Source organism: Salminus brasiliensis, chromosome 14 (genome assembly GCF_030463535.1).
Source record: "Salminus brasiliensis chromosome 14, fSalBra1.hap2, whole genome shotgun sequence".
NCBI lineage: Eukaryota > Metazoa > Chordata > Actinopteri > Characiformes > Bryconidae > Salminus > Salminus brasiliensis.
Window position 1 is genome coordinate 25,655,559 of NC_132891.1, and position 20,151 is coordinate 25,675,709.

The 20,151-nt window shown below is 41.3% G+C and overlaps 1 protein-coding gene across 1 annotated transcript in view; it reads left to right on the top strand.

The window, feature by feature from the left end:
• adcy6a (adenylate cyclase 6a) overlaps positions 1 to 20,151 on the top strand; it is a 65,633-nt gene that overhangs the window by 39,934 nt on the left and 5,548 nt on the right. Inside the window, exons 4-22 of the mRNA XM_072656562.1 lie at positions 4,693 to 4,842; positions 5,616 to 5,737; positions 6,538 to 6,649; positions 9,117 to 9,244; positions 11,401 to 11,559; positions 12,757 to 12,898; positions 13,375 to 13,503; positions 13,723 to 13,751; positions 13,907 to 14,054; positions 15,483 to 15,580; positions 15,678 to 15,765; positions 16,717 to 16,833; positions 17,037 to 17,195; positions 17,640 to 17,815; positions 18,171 to 18,191; positions 18,283 to 18,312; positions 18,458 to 18,590; positions 18,940 to 19,203; positions 19,810 to 20,014. Coding sequence (XP_072512663.1) covers positions 4,693 to 4,842; positions 5,616 to 5,737; positions 6,538 to 6,649; positions 9,117 to 9,244; positions 11,401 to 11,559; positions 12,757 to 12,898; positions 13,375 to 13,503; positions 13,723 to 13,751; positions 13,907 to 14,054; positions 15,483 to 15,580; positions 15,678 to 15,765; positions 16,717 to 16,833; positions 17,037 to 17,195; positions 17,640 to 17,815; positions 18,171 to 18,191; positions 18,283 to 18,312; positions 18,458 to 18,590; positions 18,940 to 19,203; positions 19,810 to 20,014 — 2,410 coding nt within the window. The remainder of the gene's footprint in view (positions 1 to 4,692; positions 4,843 to 5,615; positions 5,738 to 6,537; positions 6,650 to 9,116; positions 9,245 to 11,400; positions 11,560 to 12,756; positions 12,899 to 13,374; positions 13,504 to 13,722; positions 13,752 to 13,906; positions 14,055 to 15,482; positions 15,581 to 15,677; positions 15,766 to 16,716; positions 16,834 to 17,036; positions 17,196 to 17,639; positions 17,816 to 18,170; positions 18,192 to 18,282; positions 18,313 to 18,457; positions 18,591 to 18,939; positions 19,204 to 19,809; positions 20,015 to 20,151) is intronic.

The following is a 20,151-nucleotide window of genomic DNA, read 5'->3' on the forward strand; positions in this document are numbered from 1 at the left end:
ATTTAAAGCATTAAAGCTTAAAGTTCATGCAACAGTTGATCAAGTAGTTAATTAAACTAAAAACAAATGCACAACCAGTTGCTAGATAATTATAAGTTATTATAATATAGGTTACTAAATAATAATGAAATAATACAATTTTACCACCTTCATTTGTTTACATTGTGGGTTCATTAACTTTATTCATGTAAAAAGTTAGAGTAGCATTTGATTTGGTGATGCTATGATATATTAAGGAGGAGTTTGTGACTGCAATCTCTGTGTACCTACTCTAACTCTAATTGTCCACTTCATTAAAACCGCCTCCCCCCAATGCTCACTGTTCACTTTCAGCTCTACTTACTGTATAGGAGCACTTTGTAGTTCATCTGTTCCTCTGGTGTGTTGGTGTGTGCTGCACTGGTACGAGCGGATCACTCACTGTCCACTTTATTAGACACTCCTACCTAGTTGGTCCACCTTGTAGATGTAAAGTCAGAGGTGGACGCTCATCTGCTGCTGCACAGGTTGTGTTGGTAATCCTCCGTACTGTCATCAGTGGTAATACGACGTTGCCCACAGGATGCTGTTGGCTGGATATTTCTGGTTAGTGGACTGTTCAGTCCATCATTGGTATTGAGGTGGGGTGTTTAGAAACTCCAGCAGCACTGCTGTTCCATCCACTTGTACCAGCTTACACACGATAACACATCGCCACCACTGCAGTCTGTAATTATAAAATTTGTGTAAATATAAGTGGAGCTGATCTGTGTAGTGTGTGTGTGTGTGTGTGTGTGTGTGTGTGTGTGTATATATATATATATATATATATATATATATATATATATATATATATATATATATATATATATATATATGTATAATCATAATCTCAGATTTGTCAGATTCATTTTTTGTTTACAGCTTTGCTCTTATAACAACGAATCTCATTGTTCTCAACATCAGAATCTTCATAGAAAAACTACATAAGTGGGTTTTAATAAATAAAAAAAATCTTTTAATGGTAAATAAGGCCCACTGTTCAAGTACTGATATGTTTGGATTGGCAAATTGTGACATAATGTATCACAGTAAATGTCATCATATTACCCACCTTAGGCTGTAGACTTGTCTGTGTATACTTCCTTACATCACTATTGCAAAGGCAGATATTACAATAATTATTAATAAACAGTATATCTGCAGATATAGCCTTTGGCATGAACATTTTCACTTTAGTAAAGGTGGTCCTATGTCGGACCTCCCACCCATTCCTGCCCTGCGTATTAGTAATAAATCCTGTGTGCGAATGAGAAAGGTGTCGTGTTGCGTAAACAGCTGTACGGCTGTATGTGTGTACAGTGTAAACCTGCTGCTGTCGCCCTCTAGAAGGAGCGTGCGCGCACACACACACACACACACACACACACACACACACCATATGCATGTCCACTATTGTCTTTCATCTCAAAGGTGAAGAAAAAAATACAAAGGAACACACACACTCCCTCCTGCACGCATACACACAATGCCTGCTCCCTCTGTAAACACACACACTAGTGTTCACTTTTTATCGTCTCTGTCTTGCTTGAACAGAGACTCTAATGTAAACAGAGCTCAGAGCCATCTGCTTAATGTCAGTGTGACCAGCAGGATCTACCCTACTCTACCACTGCCTTACACCCACACACGCTCGCACGCGCATGCACACACACACACACACATGCATACATGGAGCTAGACAGTCTTTTCTTAACGCTATAACCCAGTGTCCTTTCGTGGTTTTGTTATTTTGTTCCCAGCACACAACACTAAACAATATGCTTAATTTTCAGTTTCTCAAACACACTGTACGCTGTATTCTCCTCCATCTCCAAGCCCCTTATTTGATTAGCTTAATTTATATTAAGATAAACCAAACAAGACCAGCAGGCCACTAGAACTGTGTCTGTAATATTTGGCCTTTTCTCTTAAAGCCAGCAAACGTGACCTTGCACAATGTGACACAGTGGTGGGGAGGGGTGGTGGTGGTGGTGGTGGTGATGGTGGTTTTTAACTCAGTTTAAAGATATTAAACAGAGGAATGGCTGTGACACGTTACCCTAGTGCTCTGATCGTTGCAGGCTATGTAAGTGGAGTTATCGGGTGATTGCTTTTCCCTCATTATCAGCTCCTAATTTAGTGTGGCTGTGCCCTCTGGATATACTCGTAGTCCTAAAATACAGCCACCCAGGGATTCATTGTAAATTTGACATTCACAGCAGTAGGGAATGTCAAAGTAGTACATGTGACGGGATTATGTATTTACAATTTGAACGAGGAATGCCATCCATTACGGAAAAAGACAAAGTTTGTTTTTATAGCTTTTATTTCTTTTTGTGAAAGAAATGTATATAAGGTTGTGCAAAAGTATAAAGTTATAAGGATATTATAGTATAAGAAAAGTATAATGTTAAGAATATTAAGCTACTGAGATATGACTTTACCCACTTTACATTAGTCAATTTGCCATTTATAAGCGAGCCACACACTTTAGACATATAGGCATATAATGTTTTTCACATTATGCTCATCATTAGTTTTTTAATAGCATAAGTATCATTCTCTTGCTGTTTTTTGAAATTCTTAAATGTGTGAGTGGTGCATCGTTACCTATAAAGCCTTGATACTATAGACAATAGGGATGGACATTTTGACAATTTGAGTGACCATAGCGGCAGCAAAAAAAAAAATTCTAACAGATGGTAGTTCATCTGTTTAAAAAAAAAAAAAAAAGTATCAGGATAAAATACTTCAGTAGTGATAATTTGCAATTATATTTCCAGGGCTAAATTGAATCAATATCTTTAATTTGACCATGTGTGTACAAGTACACAGTGGAGCCAAATGACGTTCTTCCAGGACCATGGAGCAACATTGAATCAGAACAATACAGTAAATACAATAAATACAACAGACATTAAACACCGCATACAGACAGGACAGTGCAATAAGGTTGTGGATAAGGTGCAGGGTTATGGAACGTGCTATGATTCATATCTATGCACAGTCAGTGTATAACGTATGTGAACACAGCAGTTTTGTTTATACAATATCTGATTGCGGGTATAACCTGATTGTTGTGCAGGTAGGCACATGGTAGAAGCATCAGTAGAGATGTGCATGAGGTGGGCCAGTCACTAAATGTGCCAGTCGCTTGACTTTGTGCTCTCAGATATGAGGCTTTATCCCCTGAACGAGGATATCATCTACCCACTCTAGAGAGAGCAAGGCCAATTGTGCTTTCTCTGGGCCTCAGCTGCCGATGGCTAGCAGCAATCTTCCGATCCTCTGATCACAGTGACATCACCTTAGTCCGCTGGACCACTCTGGGGGGGAGGGGGCCCTAGTTACGATTTTATAAGGAAATCAACACCATGCAACAAACGTACAAAAATGTACAATTGTCTACTGAAAATGTTTAAGCATAGGTGTGTGTGTAATTTAAGACGTGTTTAGTGTTTATAGATTAATTTTGTATAAACAAGCAGTTCAATTTGATGTTAACTTATTTTGTGGCATTTTGTAGCTGTAAGCTTTTAGCTGTGAAAGATGACTGACCCAAGTTGTTTCTCAGTTGTCCTGGTGTTCCACAGTTGCCTCTCGCTGCTCCCCTAGTTAAAACTGTTCTAATGAACTGACCGTATTTCCAAGGCAGGACTATTCTAATATTCACAGTTCCGATCATGAAGCTGGGATGTTTGGGGATGAACTGCTGAATGTTATGGTAATGTCCTTCTCTGGCAATGTTATTGTATCCCGTTTTTGTTTGGTCCCCCCCCCCCCCCATTGAGACTGGTGTTAGCATTTGGTCTTTTCCGTTTCTGAACAAAAAAAACCTGTACACTACTAATTCACTTTACAGACTTTACTGAATCACTCCAAACAGCGTGTATTGTTTCACACTACAGTTTGCCAGACAGTAGATGAATAGCTAACTGATGCTTGAGGTGTTACAAAGGCGGTGGTGGGTGCTTAAGATGTGCGAAGGCAAACATTGGAAAGAGAGGTGAGAGATAATGCATAAGGCGATACAAGGGGGATTTTGGCCTTGTTATTCAGCTGTCTAGTAGAAGAATTTATGTTTGATTTCTTCGTCGCAAATACCATGCGTTTCTCCCCTGCCAAAGTAGACTTTCTCACCCCAAAGAAAAAAAAAAAGAACTTCAGTCTTTCTAAATCATGCCGGACGTTATCTGCTATGATTCATCGTGTTGGAAAGCCTTTTTAGTTCAAATATTCCATTTTATTATAAGCGATTCGTTCATTTCAAACACTGAATCCTGGGCCCTTGTGTATACTGTTCATCATGGTGCAATTGAGAGTAACCGCAGCCCCCTTCACTCCTTAACCTCTCTCCGTTGCTGACCCAAAGGAAGCGACAGCGCTGGCTTTCCTTCAGGCTCCATATTTAGCCCGGCTTTGGCTCTCTGACTGTAAACTGCGGCCCAACTTTACAGGAAGTGGCCTCTGTGGGTCAAAGGTCGGCCATTTTTCCCACGCTGCAATGGGGCAGGCCTCGAGAGAATCGAAAATACAAAGTCCCAGGACGTTTCCAGAGTGCGGAGTTGAGGCCTGATGACCGTTCAGCTGCTCCTAAAGAAACTGTGTTCCATTCAAAGCAGTTAACCCTTTTTCATCCTTCCCTTCTGTCTTGATTTCTGTCCCTTCTAGCTGAGTGCGAACGTGCTAATCTTCCTGTGCACCAACATCATTGGGATCTGCACACACTACCCAGCGGAGGTCTCGCAGAGACAGGCCTTCCAGGAGACGCGCGGCTACATTCAAGCCAGGCTTCACCTACAGAGAGAGAACCAGCAGCAGGTTAGCTGACCTGAAGGCCACAGAGAATGTCCAGTAACCTTGAGTTGACAACTGAAGTGTTTTTCATATGAGGACAATTTTAATATTGGTATTGGGCAAAGTAAAATTTCTTGTTAGCTTGCATGTTCTTTGTGCACATTCTCCTATGCTGCATGGTCAAGATATAATCTAAGGCCAAAAATATATACAGTAGAGAAATTGCACTTAATTAGAAGCTATATAAAATAACATCCAATTAGTAAATCACACACTTTGAATGCCACTCCTCAGGCTGGCAAAGAATGAGAGGATCCACTCACAGGTAAAATGGGTCAAATTAATGACCTGGTGCTAAAGCCCCAGCTTGCAATATGGAGCTCCAAAGTAGCTATCAAGTAATATAAGCATGCGCCACCAGGTAGCTCTGTAAGCTTAAACTGCTTGCTTAAATAGCACTAGCCGTATGTGTATCGATCACTGTATGACATTTTGTCATGTTACCTAGCTTAAACACTAGCAGTGTCTTTTTCATCCGACCATTCCTTTAATACTTATAATACCTAAAAGCAGACCTGAATCACTATAACAAAAGGCAGGCATACTGCTAATGATTGTTACATAACCTGTAAAATAGTATCATGAGGTTAGAAGACGGAGGATTTAGAGAGGCAGAATTAAATTGAATAGAGAGAAGTATAATTTCTTTCTCTTCTCTTTTCCCTTCCTTCCTTCCTTCCTCGCTTTCTTCCTTCCTCATCCCTTGTTCTCAACACCCCCCCATGCACATGTTTCAGGAACGCCTGTTGCTGTCCGTGTTGCCAAGGCATGTTGCCATGGAGATGAAGGCTGACATCAACGCTAAGAAAGAAGACATGATGTTCCACAAGATCTACATCCAGAAGCATGACAACGTCAGGTTAGCCCTGGCCTACTGTCATCGGACCACCCAGCCGAACCGATCCAATTATGCTTCTCCTTTTTTATACGTTCAAGCATGTGTGTCCCGTCCCCCCCTTTGTGTGTTCCCTAATCAACTAACTGTGCCGCTTGATGGCATCTTCACCAGTGGGGAAACAAACTGAACATTAATTTGTCACAACATTTAGTCAGCCATTACATTGGAAGCAGGAAACAATATGGAATCACATGACCTCTTATCAGGTTAGTGAGTTCAGCAGCTTTCCAGAGTGGCTTCAGGCCATTAGCCACATAGCTAATGTAGCGTCCCTTTCTCCTACCACCCCTTCTCTAAGTGTTTCTCCCTATTTGGCTCCCTAGCACCCCCCAAAACCCCCCGCTCCCTGTGCTCTTGTTCAGTTATGAGAAACTGGGGAGGAGGGCCTTTGGGGTTTTTGCTTTTTAGGCTAATTACATTTGGAGGGAGAATGGTTAATTACCAGTAGCTAGTGCTAGTGATTGAAGATATTAAGTGCTACTGCTACAATGTGCTACTCTGTGACTAGTGAATAGACCGCTTCTGCTGATGAGTAGTCAGATAGTAAATAGGAGGTAGGTTCCCACAAGTTCCTTGCATATACACACACAAACGAACTCACATAGACGTTCATCATGCTCTCATGTATGTATGCTCTGTGTGTAATTTAATATCTCATTTGTAGACCTGCATGAAATGTCACTTTCTTCTTATGTGCTCATTAAAGCCCATTCTGTTTTTTAATTGTATTCTCTCTCTCCCTCTTGATTTCTCTCCCCCAGTATTCTGTTTGCAGACATTGAGGGTTTCACCAGCCTGGCATCCCAGTGCACTGCTCAGGAGTTGGTGATGACTCTAAATGAACTGTTTGCCCGCTTTGACAAATTAGCCTCGGTAAGCAGCACTGAGATTCAACTCCGGTGTCCTTGTATTGGGTTCACATTGTTGTGTGTGTGTGTGTGTGTGTGTGTGTGTGTGTATGTATGTGTATGTATATATATATATATATATATATATATATATATATATATATATATATATATATATATATATACACACAGTGGGGAGAACAAGTATTTGATACACTGCTGATTTTTCAGGTTTTTCCACTTGCAAAGCATGTAGAAGACTGTAATTTTTATCATAGGTACTCTTCAACTGTGAGTGATGGAATCTAAAACAAAAATCCAGAAAAATACATTGTATGATTTTTAAATAATTAATTTCCATTTTATTGTGGGAAATAAGTATTTGATCATCTATCAACCAGTAAGAATTTTGGCTCTCACAGACATGTTACTTCTTCTTTAAGAAGCCCTCCTGTTCTCCACTCATTACCTGTATTAACTGCACCTGTTTGAACTCGTTACCTGTATAAAAGACACCTGTCCACACACTCAATCAGTCAGACTCCAGCATCTCCACAATGCCCAAGACCAGAGAGCTTTGTAAGGACATCAGGGATAAAATTGTAGACCTGCACAAGGCTGGGATGGGCTACAGGACAATAGGCAAGCAGCTTGGTGAGAAGGCAACAACTGTTGGTGCAATTATTAGAAAATGGAAGAAATGCAAAATAACGGATAATCTCCCTCGGTCTGGGGCGCCATGCAAGATCTCACCTCGTGGAGCATCAATGATCTTGAGGAAGGTGAGGAATGAGCCCAGAATTACACGGCAGGACCTGGTCAATGACCTGAATAGAGCTGGGACCACAGTCTCAAAGAAAACGATCAGTAACACTCTACGCCGTCAAGGATTAAAATCCTGCAGTGCACGCAAGGTGCCCTTCCTCAAGCCAACGCATGTCAAAGCCCGTCTGAAGTTTGCAAATGACCATCTGAATGATCCAGAGGAGGAATGGGAGAAGGTCATGTGGTCTGATGAGACAAAAATAGAACTTTTTGGTTTAAACTCCATTCGTCATGTTTGGAGGAAGAAGAATGACGAGTACAACCCCAAGAACACCATCCCAACCGTGAAGCATGGCGGTGGAAACATCATTCTTTGGGGATGCTTTTCTGCAAAGGGGACAGGACGACTGCACCGTATTGTGGGAAGGATGGATGGGGCCATGTATCGTGAGATTTTGGCCAACAACCTCCTTCCCTCAGTAAGAGCACTGAAGATGGGTCGTGGCTGGGTCTTCCAGCATGATAACGACCCAAAACACACAGCCAGGGCAACTAAAGAGTGGCTCCGTAGGAAACATCTTAAGGTCCTGGAGTGGCCTAGCCAGTCTCCAGACCTGAATCCAATAGAAAATCTTTGGAGGGAGCTTAAAGTCCGTGTGGCCCAGCGACAGCCACGAAACCTGAAGGCTCTGGAGGAGATCTGTATGGAGGAGTGGGCCAAAATCCCTGCTGCAGTGTGTGCAAAGCTTGTCAAGAACTACAGGAAACGTCTCATCTCTGTAATTGCAAACAAAGGTTTCTGTACCAAATATGAAGTTTCTTTTTCTGGTGTATCAAATACTTATTTCCCACAATAAAATGGAAATTAATTTAAAAATCATACAATGTATTTTTCTGGATTTTTGTTTTAGATTCCATCACTCACAGTTGAAGAGTACCTATGATAAAAATTACAGTCTTCTACATGCTTTGCAAGTGGGAAAACCTGAAAAATCAGCAGTGTATCAAATACTTGTTCTCCCCACTGTATATATATATATATATATATTACACACACACATTATTTGTTTATTGATTTACTTGTAACTTTACTTGTAGTCGCCATGTGTTAGTCATTTGGAAAAATCATATATACATAATCATAAATCATAAGAAAAGGAGACAAATTTAAAAGAACATAGATAGACATTTAAGCTGGATCATTACGTGAGTAGTGTATGTTGGTGCTCATAACATTCAGTATTAGTGGTTATGTAATGGGAAAATCCCCTTTAAGCCAACTGCCAAGTGGGCTGTTGGTAAAGACAGAAGGATGAGGGAAGTCCCCCTTCTATTGGAGATGTGTGCATGTGTAGTTCCTGACCAGCCTAAAATGTCCAGACCTTATATCACTTTAGTCAAACTAGTACTAGTGATGTGTTTATAAGACATTGTGCCATGAACAGACATTGACTCAAGAACTAGCTAGCAGCGATGGCTTACCTTGCCCTTGCCCGTTGTAGAACCTTCTGTTCCAGTTATGTGATTTGAAGAGTATTGGCAGGTGTTAAGTGCTTGGTGATAGACCCACTCCCTCACACAGTGATCAGAACGACTGGGCTCTCTGCACCCCAGCGTGAAGCTGCCTCCTCCAGCCTGAGCTCCATAATTAACTCCTCTTTCATTTTCTGTGTGTGTGTGTGTGTGTGTGTGTGTGTGTGTGTGTGTGTGTGTGTGTGTGTGTGTAGGAGAACCACTGCTTGCGGATTAAGATCCTGGGGGACTGCTACTACTGTGTGTCTGGCCTGCCAGAGCCCAGAGCAGACCATGCTCACTGCTGTGTGGAGATGGGAGTGGACATGATCGAAGCCATCTCGTAAGTGTCAGTCACTGAGCAGGAAACGGAGACGCTCAGAAAAAGAAAGGTAGTGACTGAGAGAAAAGGGGACAAAGACAGAGGTGAATGCTAAGAGAAAGATGGAGAGAGACACTGCGAGAAAGAAGCCACTGGGACAGCGTTACTGAGACCAAGGGGGATAGACGTTGATAGAAAGAAGGACTGGTGTGAAGGAATAGTGAGAGACCGTCTGAAAGGGACACAGACAAATGTTGACAGAAAATGGGACAGAGGGACCAACACAGAAAAAGGGACAGATACACTGGGAGAAATGCTTAGAGAAAGAGGGACAGGTACGCTGAGAAAAAGAGGGACAAAAAGCAGTGGTGGCTCAGCAGACAGGGTTTGATATCTGGGCTCAGGGTTCAAGCTGATACTGGTTGGCCCTTGAGCAAGGCCCTTCACCCTCTCTGCTCTCCGGGCTGCCCACCGCTCCGGGCATGTGTGTTTAATCACTAGTGTGTATGTGTGTGTTCATTACACAGATGGGTTAATGGCAGGGGGCATATTTCATCTGTGTCCAACTCAAATGGTGAACATGCTTGCCTTCTTCTTGAAAGGAGACATGTTCAGATAATAAGAGATGGAGACACAGGGAAATGCTGAAGGACAGAGAAAAGGGTGTCCGCGATAGGCAGTGGTGGCTCAGCAGATATTTGATGACAGGGTTGTGGGTTCGATATCTGGGCTTGACAAGCTGGCACTGTTGAGCCCTTAAGCAAGGCCATTCACCCTCTCTGCTCTCAAAGCTGCCCACTGCTGTTCATTCAGACATTCAGAGAATAAGAGACGGAGACTCAGAGAAATGCTGAGAGAAAGAGGGACGATATGCTGAGAAAAAGGGACCAAGATATAAAAAAAATGCTGAGGGGTGGGTGGGGTATAAGAGTAGGACGGTCAGAAACATTGGGAGAAATGCTGTGAGACATTGAGAGAGAAAAAGGCACATAGACACCGAGAGAAATGCTCAGGATGAAAAGGAAGAGAGACAGAGACATTAAGAGAAAGAGGGAGAGATGGCGAGAAAGACTGGGAGAAAGCAGCAGGGAGCAAAAGTGAATTCCCCTCCTGCCCAACAGCATTGCAGAGAAACCGGAGAGCATTTCCACATCAGTTTTCTCACAATAAATAAAGTGCAAATGTTTTTACTGACAGGCAGGGCCGGGTTTCCCAAAAGCCTCTTAGCACAAAGATCATTGTTAAATAGTTAAGTGAGAATCGCACACACTTTTTCTCCCAGTTAAGATTATCTATGAAGCTTTTGGCAAATTGGGCCTAGATCAGTATAAACATGCGTAGCCACTGAATTGTTTGAAATGATTAAATGATGTTTATATAATTTGAGCTGAACCTGTTTAAACAGGAGCATAGAGCTTGCCATCACGACATAGTGTATGCTGGTGCTCATAGAATTCTGGATTGGTGGTTATGCATTGGGAAATCTCACCCTTCAAGAAAAAAAGGTGACTACTTTGGTGGTAAAGGCAGAAGGATGAGGGAAGTCACATTGTAACTAATTCTTTTAAATAAACAGGCATGCACTGCGCTAATTAGACTAGGTTTTGTTAGCTGATGAAGAACTAGCTAGCTAACATTGGCTTACCTTACCCAGAGACATTGTAGTTTCTGAGGTTCTGTGCAGAATAAGGGTGAATAAGCTACAGCAGTTTTTGTTTCCACCAATGAAAGCCACACTGAGTTTTCTCTAGATCAGTTCATCAGTTTTTGGTTCTTCCATCTTTGGTTTTATTGGCAGTATAGAGCTGATAGAGGTAGGGACAGAATTAGCAATTTTGGTGTTTGGTGTAGAGGAACTAACCAGCCACACACAAGCAATTCCTTCTTGATGTGATTGGCTGGGCTTTGGTTGCCCATGTGATTTCTTTTTTTTTTTATTTCTTTTTTTTTACTTTTACCAAAAATGTACCCATCATATACTTCAGAGCAGTTTACATGAACACCAGTGGTATTGTATATGGATGCCTACAGATGGTCTGCTAATTGTGAGAGCTGTTAGAGGTGCTTATGCTATAAATGGTTTAATGGGATATAGATTTTGTGTATTGATTGTGTGTGTGTGTGTGTGTGTGTGTGTGTGTGTGTGTGTGTGTGTGTGTGTGTCTGTTTGTATCTAGGCTTGTGCGAGAGGTTACGGGGGTGAACGTAAACATGCGGGTGGGCATCCACAGTGGCCGCGTGCACTGCGGGGTTTTGGGATTGAGGAAGTGGCAGTTTGACGTGTGGTCTAATGATGTCACACTGGCCAATCACATGGAGGCTGGAGGCAAAGCAGGGTGAGAAGCACGCCGAGCACACACTACATACATACATACACATGCATAATGCATAACCCATAGAAACAAATACACATTCATGTCAGCAGGCATGCAGCAGGCACAAATGCAGAGAGGCATCAGATTGTGTTTTCTGTAGTTATATCGCCTGAAGTTCCTAAAACTAGATAAATAGAATTTAATTAAACAATCATTCTAGTTTTCAGCAAAATGATCCAACATTAAACATATTTGTCAGAAATGAATGGGAATAAAGGGTCATTTAAAAAAAGGATCAGTTTATAGTCTTCACATACGTTTTGAGGCAGATCTACAAATGGAAGAATATCAGCATCACTGTTACTCTCCCTAAGAGTGGCCATCTGGCAGAAATCACTCTTAGGGTGATGAATATTATGGGACAAAAACAAATTGTGGTGATGTTTAAAAAAAGGCAGCGTTCAGCATTTCAGTGCTGTACTATATAGTGTACAAGCAATGTACGGACATGAAATACCCATAATGCATTGTGTTGTTTGGTTTGAACATTTATGTGCAACTTCTCTGAGGAAGACTGACTGTCAGTCTGCAGTCGTACAGCAGTGACCTCACACACATAACAACGTTTACGAAATCGCTTAGTTGATTTCTGTTAACTTTAATAGTTCTCTATAGAGTGATCTGGATTTTTGCATGTAGGGGATAATGGATAGGGCACAGTTCTTGTATATTAAGTAAGCAACGACTTTAAGCTCACACCTAAGTGAACAAAGAAATGGTTAAAGTAGGAGAAAATCAGCGTTTTGGAAGAGTAAAATGACGGTATATAGGCTCCGTAGAAATGTTAGAGAAGGATCTAAGAGTAGCAGGTTGAGGCAGTTTTGGAAGAAGGATTAGGCCTAAATACCTCAAACACACTGTATAGGATTGATTTCCAGTTACTGTTTCTGATAAAGAAATTGGAATTATGTTGGAATAATTTAGCTCAACAGATAAAGTTCAAAAATCATGTTTTTGTTTAATTGGGTTCATTTTATCCAGTTTCAAACTCGTGAAAACAATCAAAAAAATCTGATTACATTTCAGGTGAAATGTTTGTAACGTTTTCATGACACTATGTAAAGGTCTTTGTTGTTGTTGTTTGATTACTATAAATCCTCTTAACAACACACATACATGTTTTCTGCCCTCTATATATGTGTGTGTGCTGTTATCCAGGAGGATCCACATTACTAAAGCTACTCTGCAGTACCTGAATGGGGACTATGAGGTGGAACCTGGTTTTGGAGGAGAGCGGAATGCCTACCTGAAAGAGAACAGCATTGAGACGTTCCTGGTGCTGGGCTGCAGTCAGAAACGGGTCAGTCTCCATCTCAACAGCCAAACTTGTACCTCAAAACTCCAGATTAGGTTTTGATGTTCCATCCAACGGACTGTCTTGTGTGTGTGACTGTGTGTGTGTTTCTCTGTTAACCCTCTGGGGTATAAGAGTATTTTTTGATTTGTGATCTTCTTTCAAGCTGTCTTTAAAGGCACTTTCCAAAAACGAAAATGTTTGAACTGTATTTCTGCGCTGTATGATCACAAAGATATTAAAAGAAACATCACAAAGCATTGCAGTTAGCAGCTCTCCTAGCCTAGACGCTACGTCTTTGGCGCATCAGCATTGAAGGTATAACTTGTACCATGTCATCAAACAGCTTCAGACCTTTGACTGGGGAAACGTCCACAGCATTCTTATAAAAGCAAAAAGTCCAAACTACTATGTTCTGCTCACACTTTGCTCAGTGTCTTTTTTTTTTTTTTTTTTTTTTTTTTTTTTTTTTAACCCTGCAGAAGGAAGAAAAAGCAATGATGGCAAAGATGCAGCGTGCACGGGCGAACTCCAATGAGGTCCTGATGCCTCGCTGGGTGCCTGACCGATCCTTCTCTAGGACCAAGGACTCCAAAGTCTTCCGACAGATGGTTAGACCCCACGCCTCCCGCCTTCTCTCTGTGTCTGCTGTGACCTGCTCCTTGCGCTGTACTTGTCTCTCCGCAGCCTGTGCTTTCTCATCTTTTTTCCTCTCTTCTTTTCCATCTTTGGCTTTTTCTCTGTCTCTGTCTACATTAGTCACCCTGTTTCCTTTTTTTCTTTCTCTCTCTTTTTTCCTTGGCTGATATTTATACCTTTTCTTTTTTCAGGGTATTGATGAAACGTCCAGCAAAGACAAGTGAGTGTTTGTTTTTTGTCCCCTGAAACTAAAATGCAGAGAGAGGGAGGATAAGAAAGGATGATAATAATAATAATAATAATATTAATAATAACAATGTCACATGTGCCTTTTTTTTGGGATTGATGGTCTTTGTTTCACTCTTTACTGAACAGCCGTGGTGCACAGGAGGCCATGAACCCAGAGGACGAAGTGGACGAGTTTTTAGGCCGAGCCATTGACGCACGGAGCATTGACCAGCTGCGTAAAGATCACGTGAAGAAATTCCTCCTCACCTTCCAGACTTCCAGCCTGGAGAAAAAGGTCCAACTCTTTAAGCTCAGTGATTCGATTTCAGTATAAAAGCCTCTGTTTCCATTAGCTTTTTCTGGATCTTCACAAAGATTACATGCAGTCATGGTTGGACGTTTAGATACACTGATTATGGACATGAATCTCATGGCAAGTGTAGTAAGTGTACTACATACATAAAAAAAAAAAAATGGGTGTACAAGTTTTAATCTGAAATAAAGACAGGGTCAAAATTATACAGTGTCAAAAATATACATATAGCACGCCAAATATTTGGTATGCTTAGCAAATTGCACTGCAATTGCAGAATTAGGTCAATAAAGTGTGTTGGTTTCCTGGCACAGACCACATATTTGAAGTCCGGACTTTGGGAGGGCCATTCCAAAAACTTAATGTTAGCCTGCTTTATCCCTTCCGCAACCATCTTTGATGTGTGCTTAGGGTCATTGTGCTGTTGGAACACCCAGTTGTGTATGAAACCCACGTGAAAGTTAGTTTCAAAACATGTGTCTACCGCCATCATGCTTAACAGTTGCTACAGTGTTGTTTGATTTAAATGCCTCACAATTGCCCATGTGAGCATAAAACAGTCCTCTAAAGTGCTTCTTCTTTGTCCATGTGGTGTCAATTTTTGTTGCAGAGGCTTCTTTCTTAGAAGATGTAAGACTCGATTGACTGTAAACAGTGGCACTAGTGTTCCAGCAGCTTCCCTTTCAAGGCAGGCATGTGTCTTAGTGGTTTTTGGGTTGTTCCTGGCTATTCAATTGAATTTCTCCCCAGCTGAGGGTGACTGTTTGGGTCTCCTTCCAGACTTTGATGAAACCCCCAATAACATTTGTACTAACGTTTGTACTTATGTTTGCAGTTGTTTAGAAATGGCTCCAAAAGACATTCCTGACATAAATCAATGAATTTTTCTTCTCGGAGCTGCATGTCTGAGTTCCTTGGACCTTCTTATTGTACTCTGCGTTGGTCAACACCATGAGTGCTGTCAAAGAAACCGTTTAATGTGGGCACAGAGAAGCTTCCAGCTGTAGTCAATTATGGTCACAAACAGGAATTTAAGTTAGTTAGCCTTAGTTAAAGAACTTTCAGCACCAGAGAATTGTTTATGTAAGTGGGTGTATGTTTGTTTGACTTGACTTATGCACACAATTCTTTTTCATATGTGTGTTAAAAATGTATTCGGCTCTATTAAAAGAAGCCCTATATTGCTATGATATTCATGTCTATGATCAGTGTGTATGCAGCTATGTGCATGGCTGTGTTCCCATGGCTGTGTTCCCTAAATGTGATAGACTTTAAAAGATAAGATTTTGTCAGAACAAAAAAATATGATCTTGGCAAATCCATCTGTCTGTAATGAGAAGGCTCAGATCCACATCTAGTTCAGTGCTATCTGAGGGATAATACTGGTGTTTTTCTTTCCCATGTGTTCAGTATGCGAAAAAGGTGGATGACCGCTTTGGAGGTTATGTGGCATGCACGCTGCTGGTCTTTTGTTTCATCTCCTTCATTCAGATTGTCATCTTCCCTCAGTGAGTGCTCAACAGAAACACATGCTCACACTTATACAACCTAGGACACACATACACACAGTCTAAAGCCCTTTGTCTGCTGTTGTTGTTTCTTTAGTACCCCAGTTATGTTGGGGATTTACATCAGTATCTTCATCATCCTTGCCAATATCCTCTTTATCTGCGCCATTTACTCCTGTGTGAAGGTAAGACAAAGTGTGACACATCTGCCCCCTTCTGCCTCTCACACACACATACAATTGCAGAATTAGGTCAATAAAGTGTGTTGGTTTCCTGGCACGGACCCGGACCTTTAAGCACAGACCACATATTTGAAGTCTGGACTTTGGGAGGGCCATTCCAAAAACCTAATGTTTGCCTGCTTTATCCATTCCACAACCATATATATATATATCCCCAAAGTACACGTACTGACCTCTTTATAAGACACAAAAATCACATGTGTGCTCAATCAATCAAGTTTGTATCAGTGATGCTCTCGTCCAGTGCGTCCCAACCCTGGTCCATTTTAGTGGTTTCCTGCTTGAACACAGCACCTTCATTCCAGGAAGGGCTTGTTAATCCTCTAGGACCAGGGTTGATAACCAGTCCTTTATCAGTGGTCAATTTCTCACCATAAAATTAGTATTGGCTTGGCTCGTTTTGGTTGCATACAATACTCAGCCCAACAGTGGAAAACTGCTTGAAAAGAGTGTAAAAAAATACTTTCTATGAGGGTTTGTTATGGCTGTCACTGTGCAAAAGTATCAAAGCATGTTTGCTTGTTCATAATTCTGTGCCACTGTATTATGTATAAGAAATTAAGGAGCTGTTTATGCTGAGGATATTAGATTCTGTATATCAAAATTGACATGGCAATTGAGACAATATCCCACTGAAAATGATGAAATGATGCAAAGCCTAAACATGGTTTTGCAAATGTACATATATGTAATATAAACAGTCTGTCATCAAAACATTTATGGTATAATTGTAAGTCAGTTTATTTTTGCTGCATATTTTTATAATTTGGTCATTTGTGCCAAAGTGTTTTATTCTTAGATCTTGTTTGAAATATTATTTAGTATCTAGTAGTGCAGTCAGATGTTTTGTTGAGTGCTAAAAAGACACCTTCCCTCGCTCTCTTTCTCTTTTAGCTCTTCCCTGCTGCCATGCAAACTGTGTCCAAGAAGATTGTTCAGTCTCGCACCAACAGCACCCTAGTGGGCGTCTTCACCATCATCCTCGTCTTTATCTCTGCCTTTGTCAATATGGTACGCAGCCGGACCTCCCAGTGCAGTCAGGAGCGCCACCCACAATATGCAATGTTACTTTTATAATGTTACCACATCCTCAAACGCAGGCTTCATGAATCTAATGAATTAACAAATGGTATGAGGTTTTAAATAGATATTTTATGTTTGGAGTTTAAGTGTGTGCTTCTGCGTATGTGCCTGTGTGTGCGTGCATATTGCAGTTCGCCTGTGACACAGAGAGGCTTGTGGACTGTGTAGCCAGACAGATGAACTCCTCTGCAGGCTTGGTGACTCCCTGTATTATCTACAACCTCTCTCGCTCTGTTGAGGACGGCCTGGACATCTGCCCCAGTGACACACCGTCCTGTCCCTTTCCTGAGGTTAGTGCGTTTGCCTGGTTTGGATGTGTGTAAGCAACAATAAAACAGGTGCGCCTTTTAAGCAATAGTTTAAAAAAACTAATAAAAATTCTCCAAATATTAAATAATTATAAGTATTGATAACTTGACTAATGCATTTTAGCCATACTTTTGTCTATTTTTGCATTCGAGGGAAGGGTTAGAGGAAACATATGTTTTAACGTATATATTTTAATATTAATAATGATTAATAATTAAATGTATACTTACTTTAGCTGAATGATTGCTTAATTACCAAAGATAAACAAATGTATACATTTCTAATTCTGTCAACTGTTTCTGAACAATGCTTTCCACAGTGCGCCAAAATGAGTTCTTTTGCATATATCATATTTCTCAGCAGTTCTGTTTCTCATGTTTCTCACAATTTCTCTCTCTCCCTCTCCCTTCCTGCCTCCCTCTCAGTATTTCAGCTACAGTGTGCTGCTGACCCTGCTGGCCTGCTCAGTGTTTCTGCAGATCAGCAGTATAGGGAAGCTGGCTCTCATGCTGCTCATCCAGCTCACCTACCTGCTGCTTGTGGAGTGGCCAGAGGTGGCGCTGTTCGACAACGCTGACCTCTTTGTCACCTCCAATGCCCTGTAAGTAACACTTTTGGCCACCAGGAGGCAGGATTGAGATGCACAGTGTTGCATTTCTGCCTTGCTACACTGTGAATGCATCCTTACAGATCTACTCGGTCTGGATTTCTGTAAATGTGTGGTGTTAAAATTGCTATGTAAATACAGTAAAATTGAATTGGGCCATCCCCTATAAACTATCCTGTTGACCGCAGTCAAAGTTGAAGAGTATCCGCTGACTGAAGGAAAAATGTTTTAGGAGAATGTGTGTTAGTGCAATAGTTGGTAATTTTAAAATAAGCTAAATTAGAACTAAGGATTATGTACAGTATATTTGCTAGGTTCAAACTGTATGTTCCTCTCCATTCCTTTTTAGACAATTTAATGAAACTGAGAGGTAAGGGTTTTTTATTGTTGCTGTGTTTGATACTCATTACTCAGTCTTTCAATAAAGGAAGAATTTTAATAGTTTTTTTTATTTTATACAGGTTGAAGATCAATGAAACTACCGATCAGTGGTAAGTAGTAATGTGATGTATTGAATTCTCTACAATAAACTGGTCATGTAATGAGATCTGAAATCTAGAAGATTTTGAATTATTTATTGAAATATTGTAGAGTAGTGTCCTGTAAATGTGTGTGATCTGATCCTTTTTTGCACAGTCCATACACTGTGACCAAAGTGTCCCTAAAGGTCATGACCCCAGTGATCCTCACCGTATTTGTTCTGGCGCTGTATCTCCATGCCCAGCAAGTGGAGTCCACAGCCCGTCTCGACTTCCTCTGGAAGCTCCAGGTACTGTGTACTTATGTAATGCTGGGCATAATGTGTGAAAGTAGAGGTGAAATCTGAGAATAATGTCTGTTCAGTATGTCCAGCTAGATGTTGGTCATGTAGTAAGGATTGGGTTCATTGCATCAGGTTTTGAGTATTTAATTAATTAATTTATTTATTTATTTTGTAATTTGCATTTCACAAAGGCAGGTTATGCATGTGATCTTAAAATTATGTAAAACTAAGTGTTAAATATTGTCGTTTCCTTAAAATCTGTTTAGATGTTATTAATCGTCTAGTGTATTCCGCTTTAGCATCATTCTGATCCATCTCAGCCCAAGTTCTTGATTTGGAGTTGTCCCTCTCTCAGGCCACAGAGGAGAAGGAGGAGATGGAGGAGCTGCAGGCATATAACCGCCGCCTCCTCCACAACATCCTGCCCAAAGACGTGGCGGCCCACTTCCTGGCCCGCGAGCGCAGGAACGATGAGCTCTACTACCAGTCATGCGAGTGTGTGGCAGTCATGTTCGCCTCCATCAGCAACTTCTCAGAGTTCTATGTGGAGTTGGAGGCCAACAATGAAGGTGTGGAGTGCTTGCGACTGCTCAACGAAATCATCGCTGACTTTGACGAGGTAGGAGATGGAGGTTGGGTGTGAGATCTGTGAAAGAGAAATAGATATTGTCTCTTTTCGGATGGTTTTATTGTTTTGGAAAAAAAATGTTGTTGGGAGGCCCTTAATGTACAAGAAGTCCAATCTAGGTACCCCTTCACTATGGTGACGCTAGAACATCCCACAAACTGTCAGTATTTGTCACTAAGACATGAATCCATGGACCCAACGTGCCTTGTGTCAACAGTCCAGGCTGGTGGAGGTGGTGTAATGGGGTGGGGAATGTTTACTTGGCACACTTTTAGCCTGTTAATACCAACCAATCGTAACGCCACAGCCTACTAGCCGAGTCTTGTTGCTGACCATGTCCATGTTAATGGCCACAATTTACATCTAATGACTACTTCCAGCATTATAGCGCAACATGTCGCAAAGCAAAAACCTCAAATTTTCATTTCAATATCTCAATTTGGTGTCCTGTAATAAAAAAGCATAGCCAACAGAAACTCCTCACTTTCCCCTGTAGGATGAGCTCTGCGCACTGCATTGCCCACACATTTTCTGCAAAATAGCCTCGTAGACAGCCTCAGATTTCAGATGTCTCATGTATATTTACATGTCTTCTAGATCATCAGCGAAGATAAGTACAGGCAGCTGGAGAAGATTAAGACCATAGGCAGCACCTACATGGCAGCTTCTGGCCTCAATGATTCCACCTATGACAAAGAGGGCCGCAGTCACATCACGGCACTAGCGGACTATGCCATGAGGCTCCGCGAACAGATGAAGTACATCAACGAGCACTCCTTCAACAACTTCCAGATGAAGATTGGTGAGGGAGAATCTTTTACAGTAGCAGTAAATATTCAGTTATGACCATAAGCTCTGGGCCATACTGTACTGCTAAAATGCACAGAATTAAACCTTCCATTCTGTTCTAGTGTCTGAAAACTTTTACAGAATGAATAC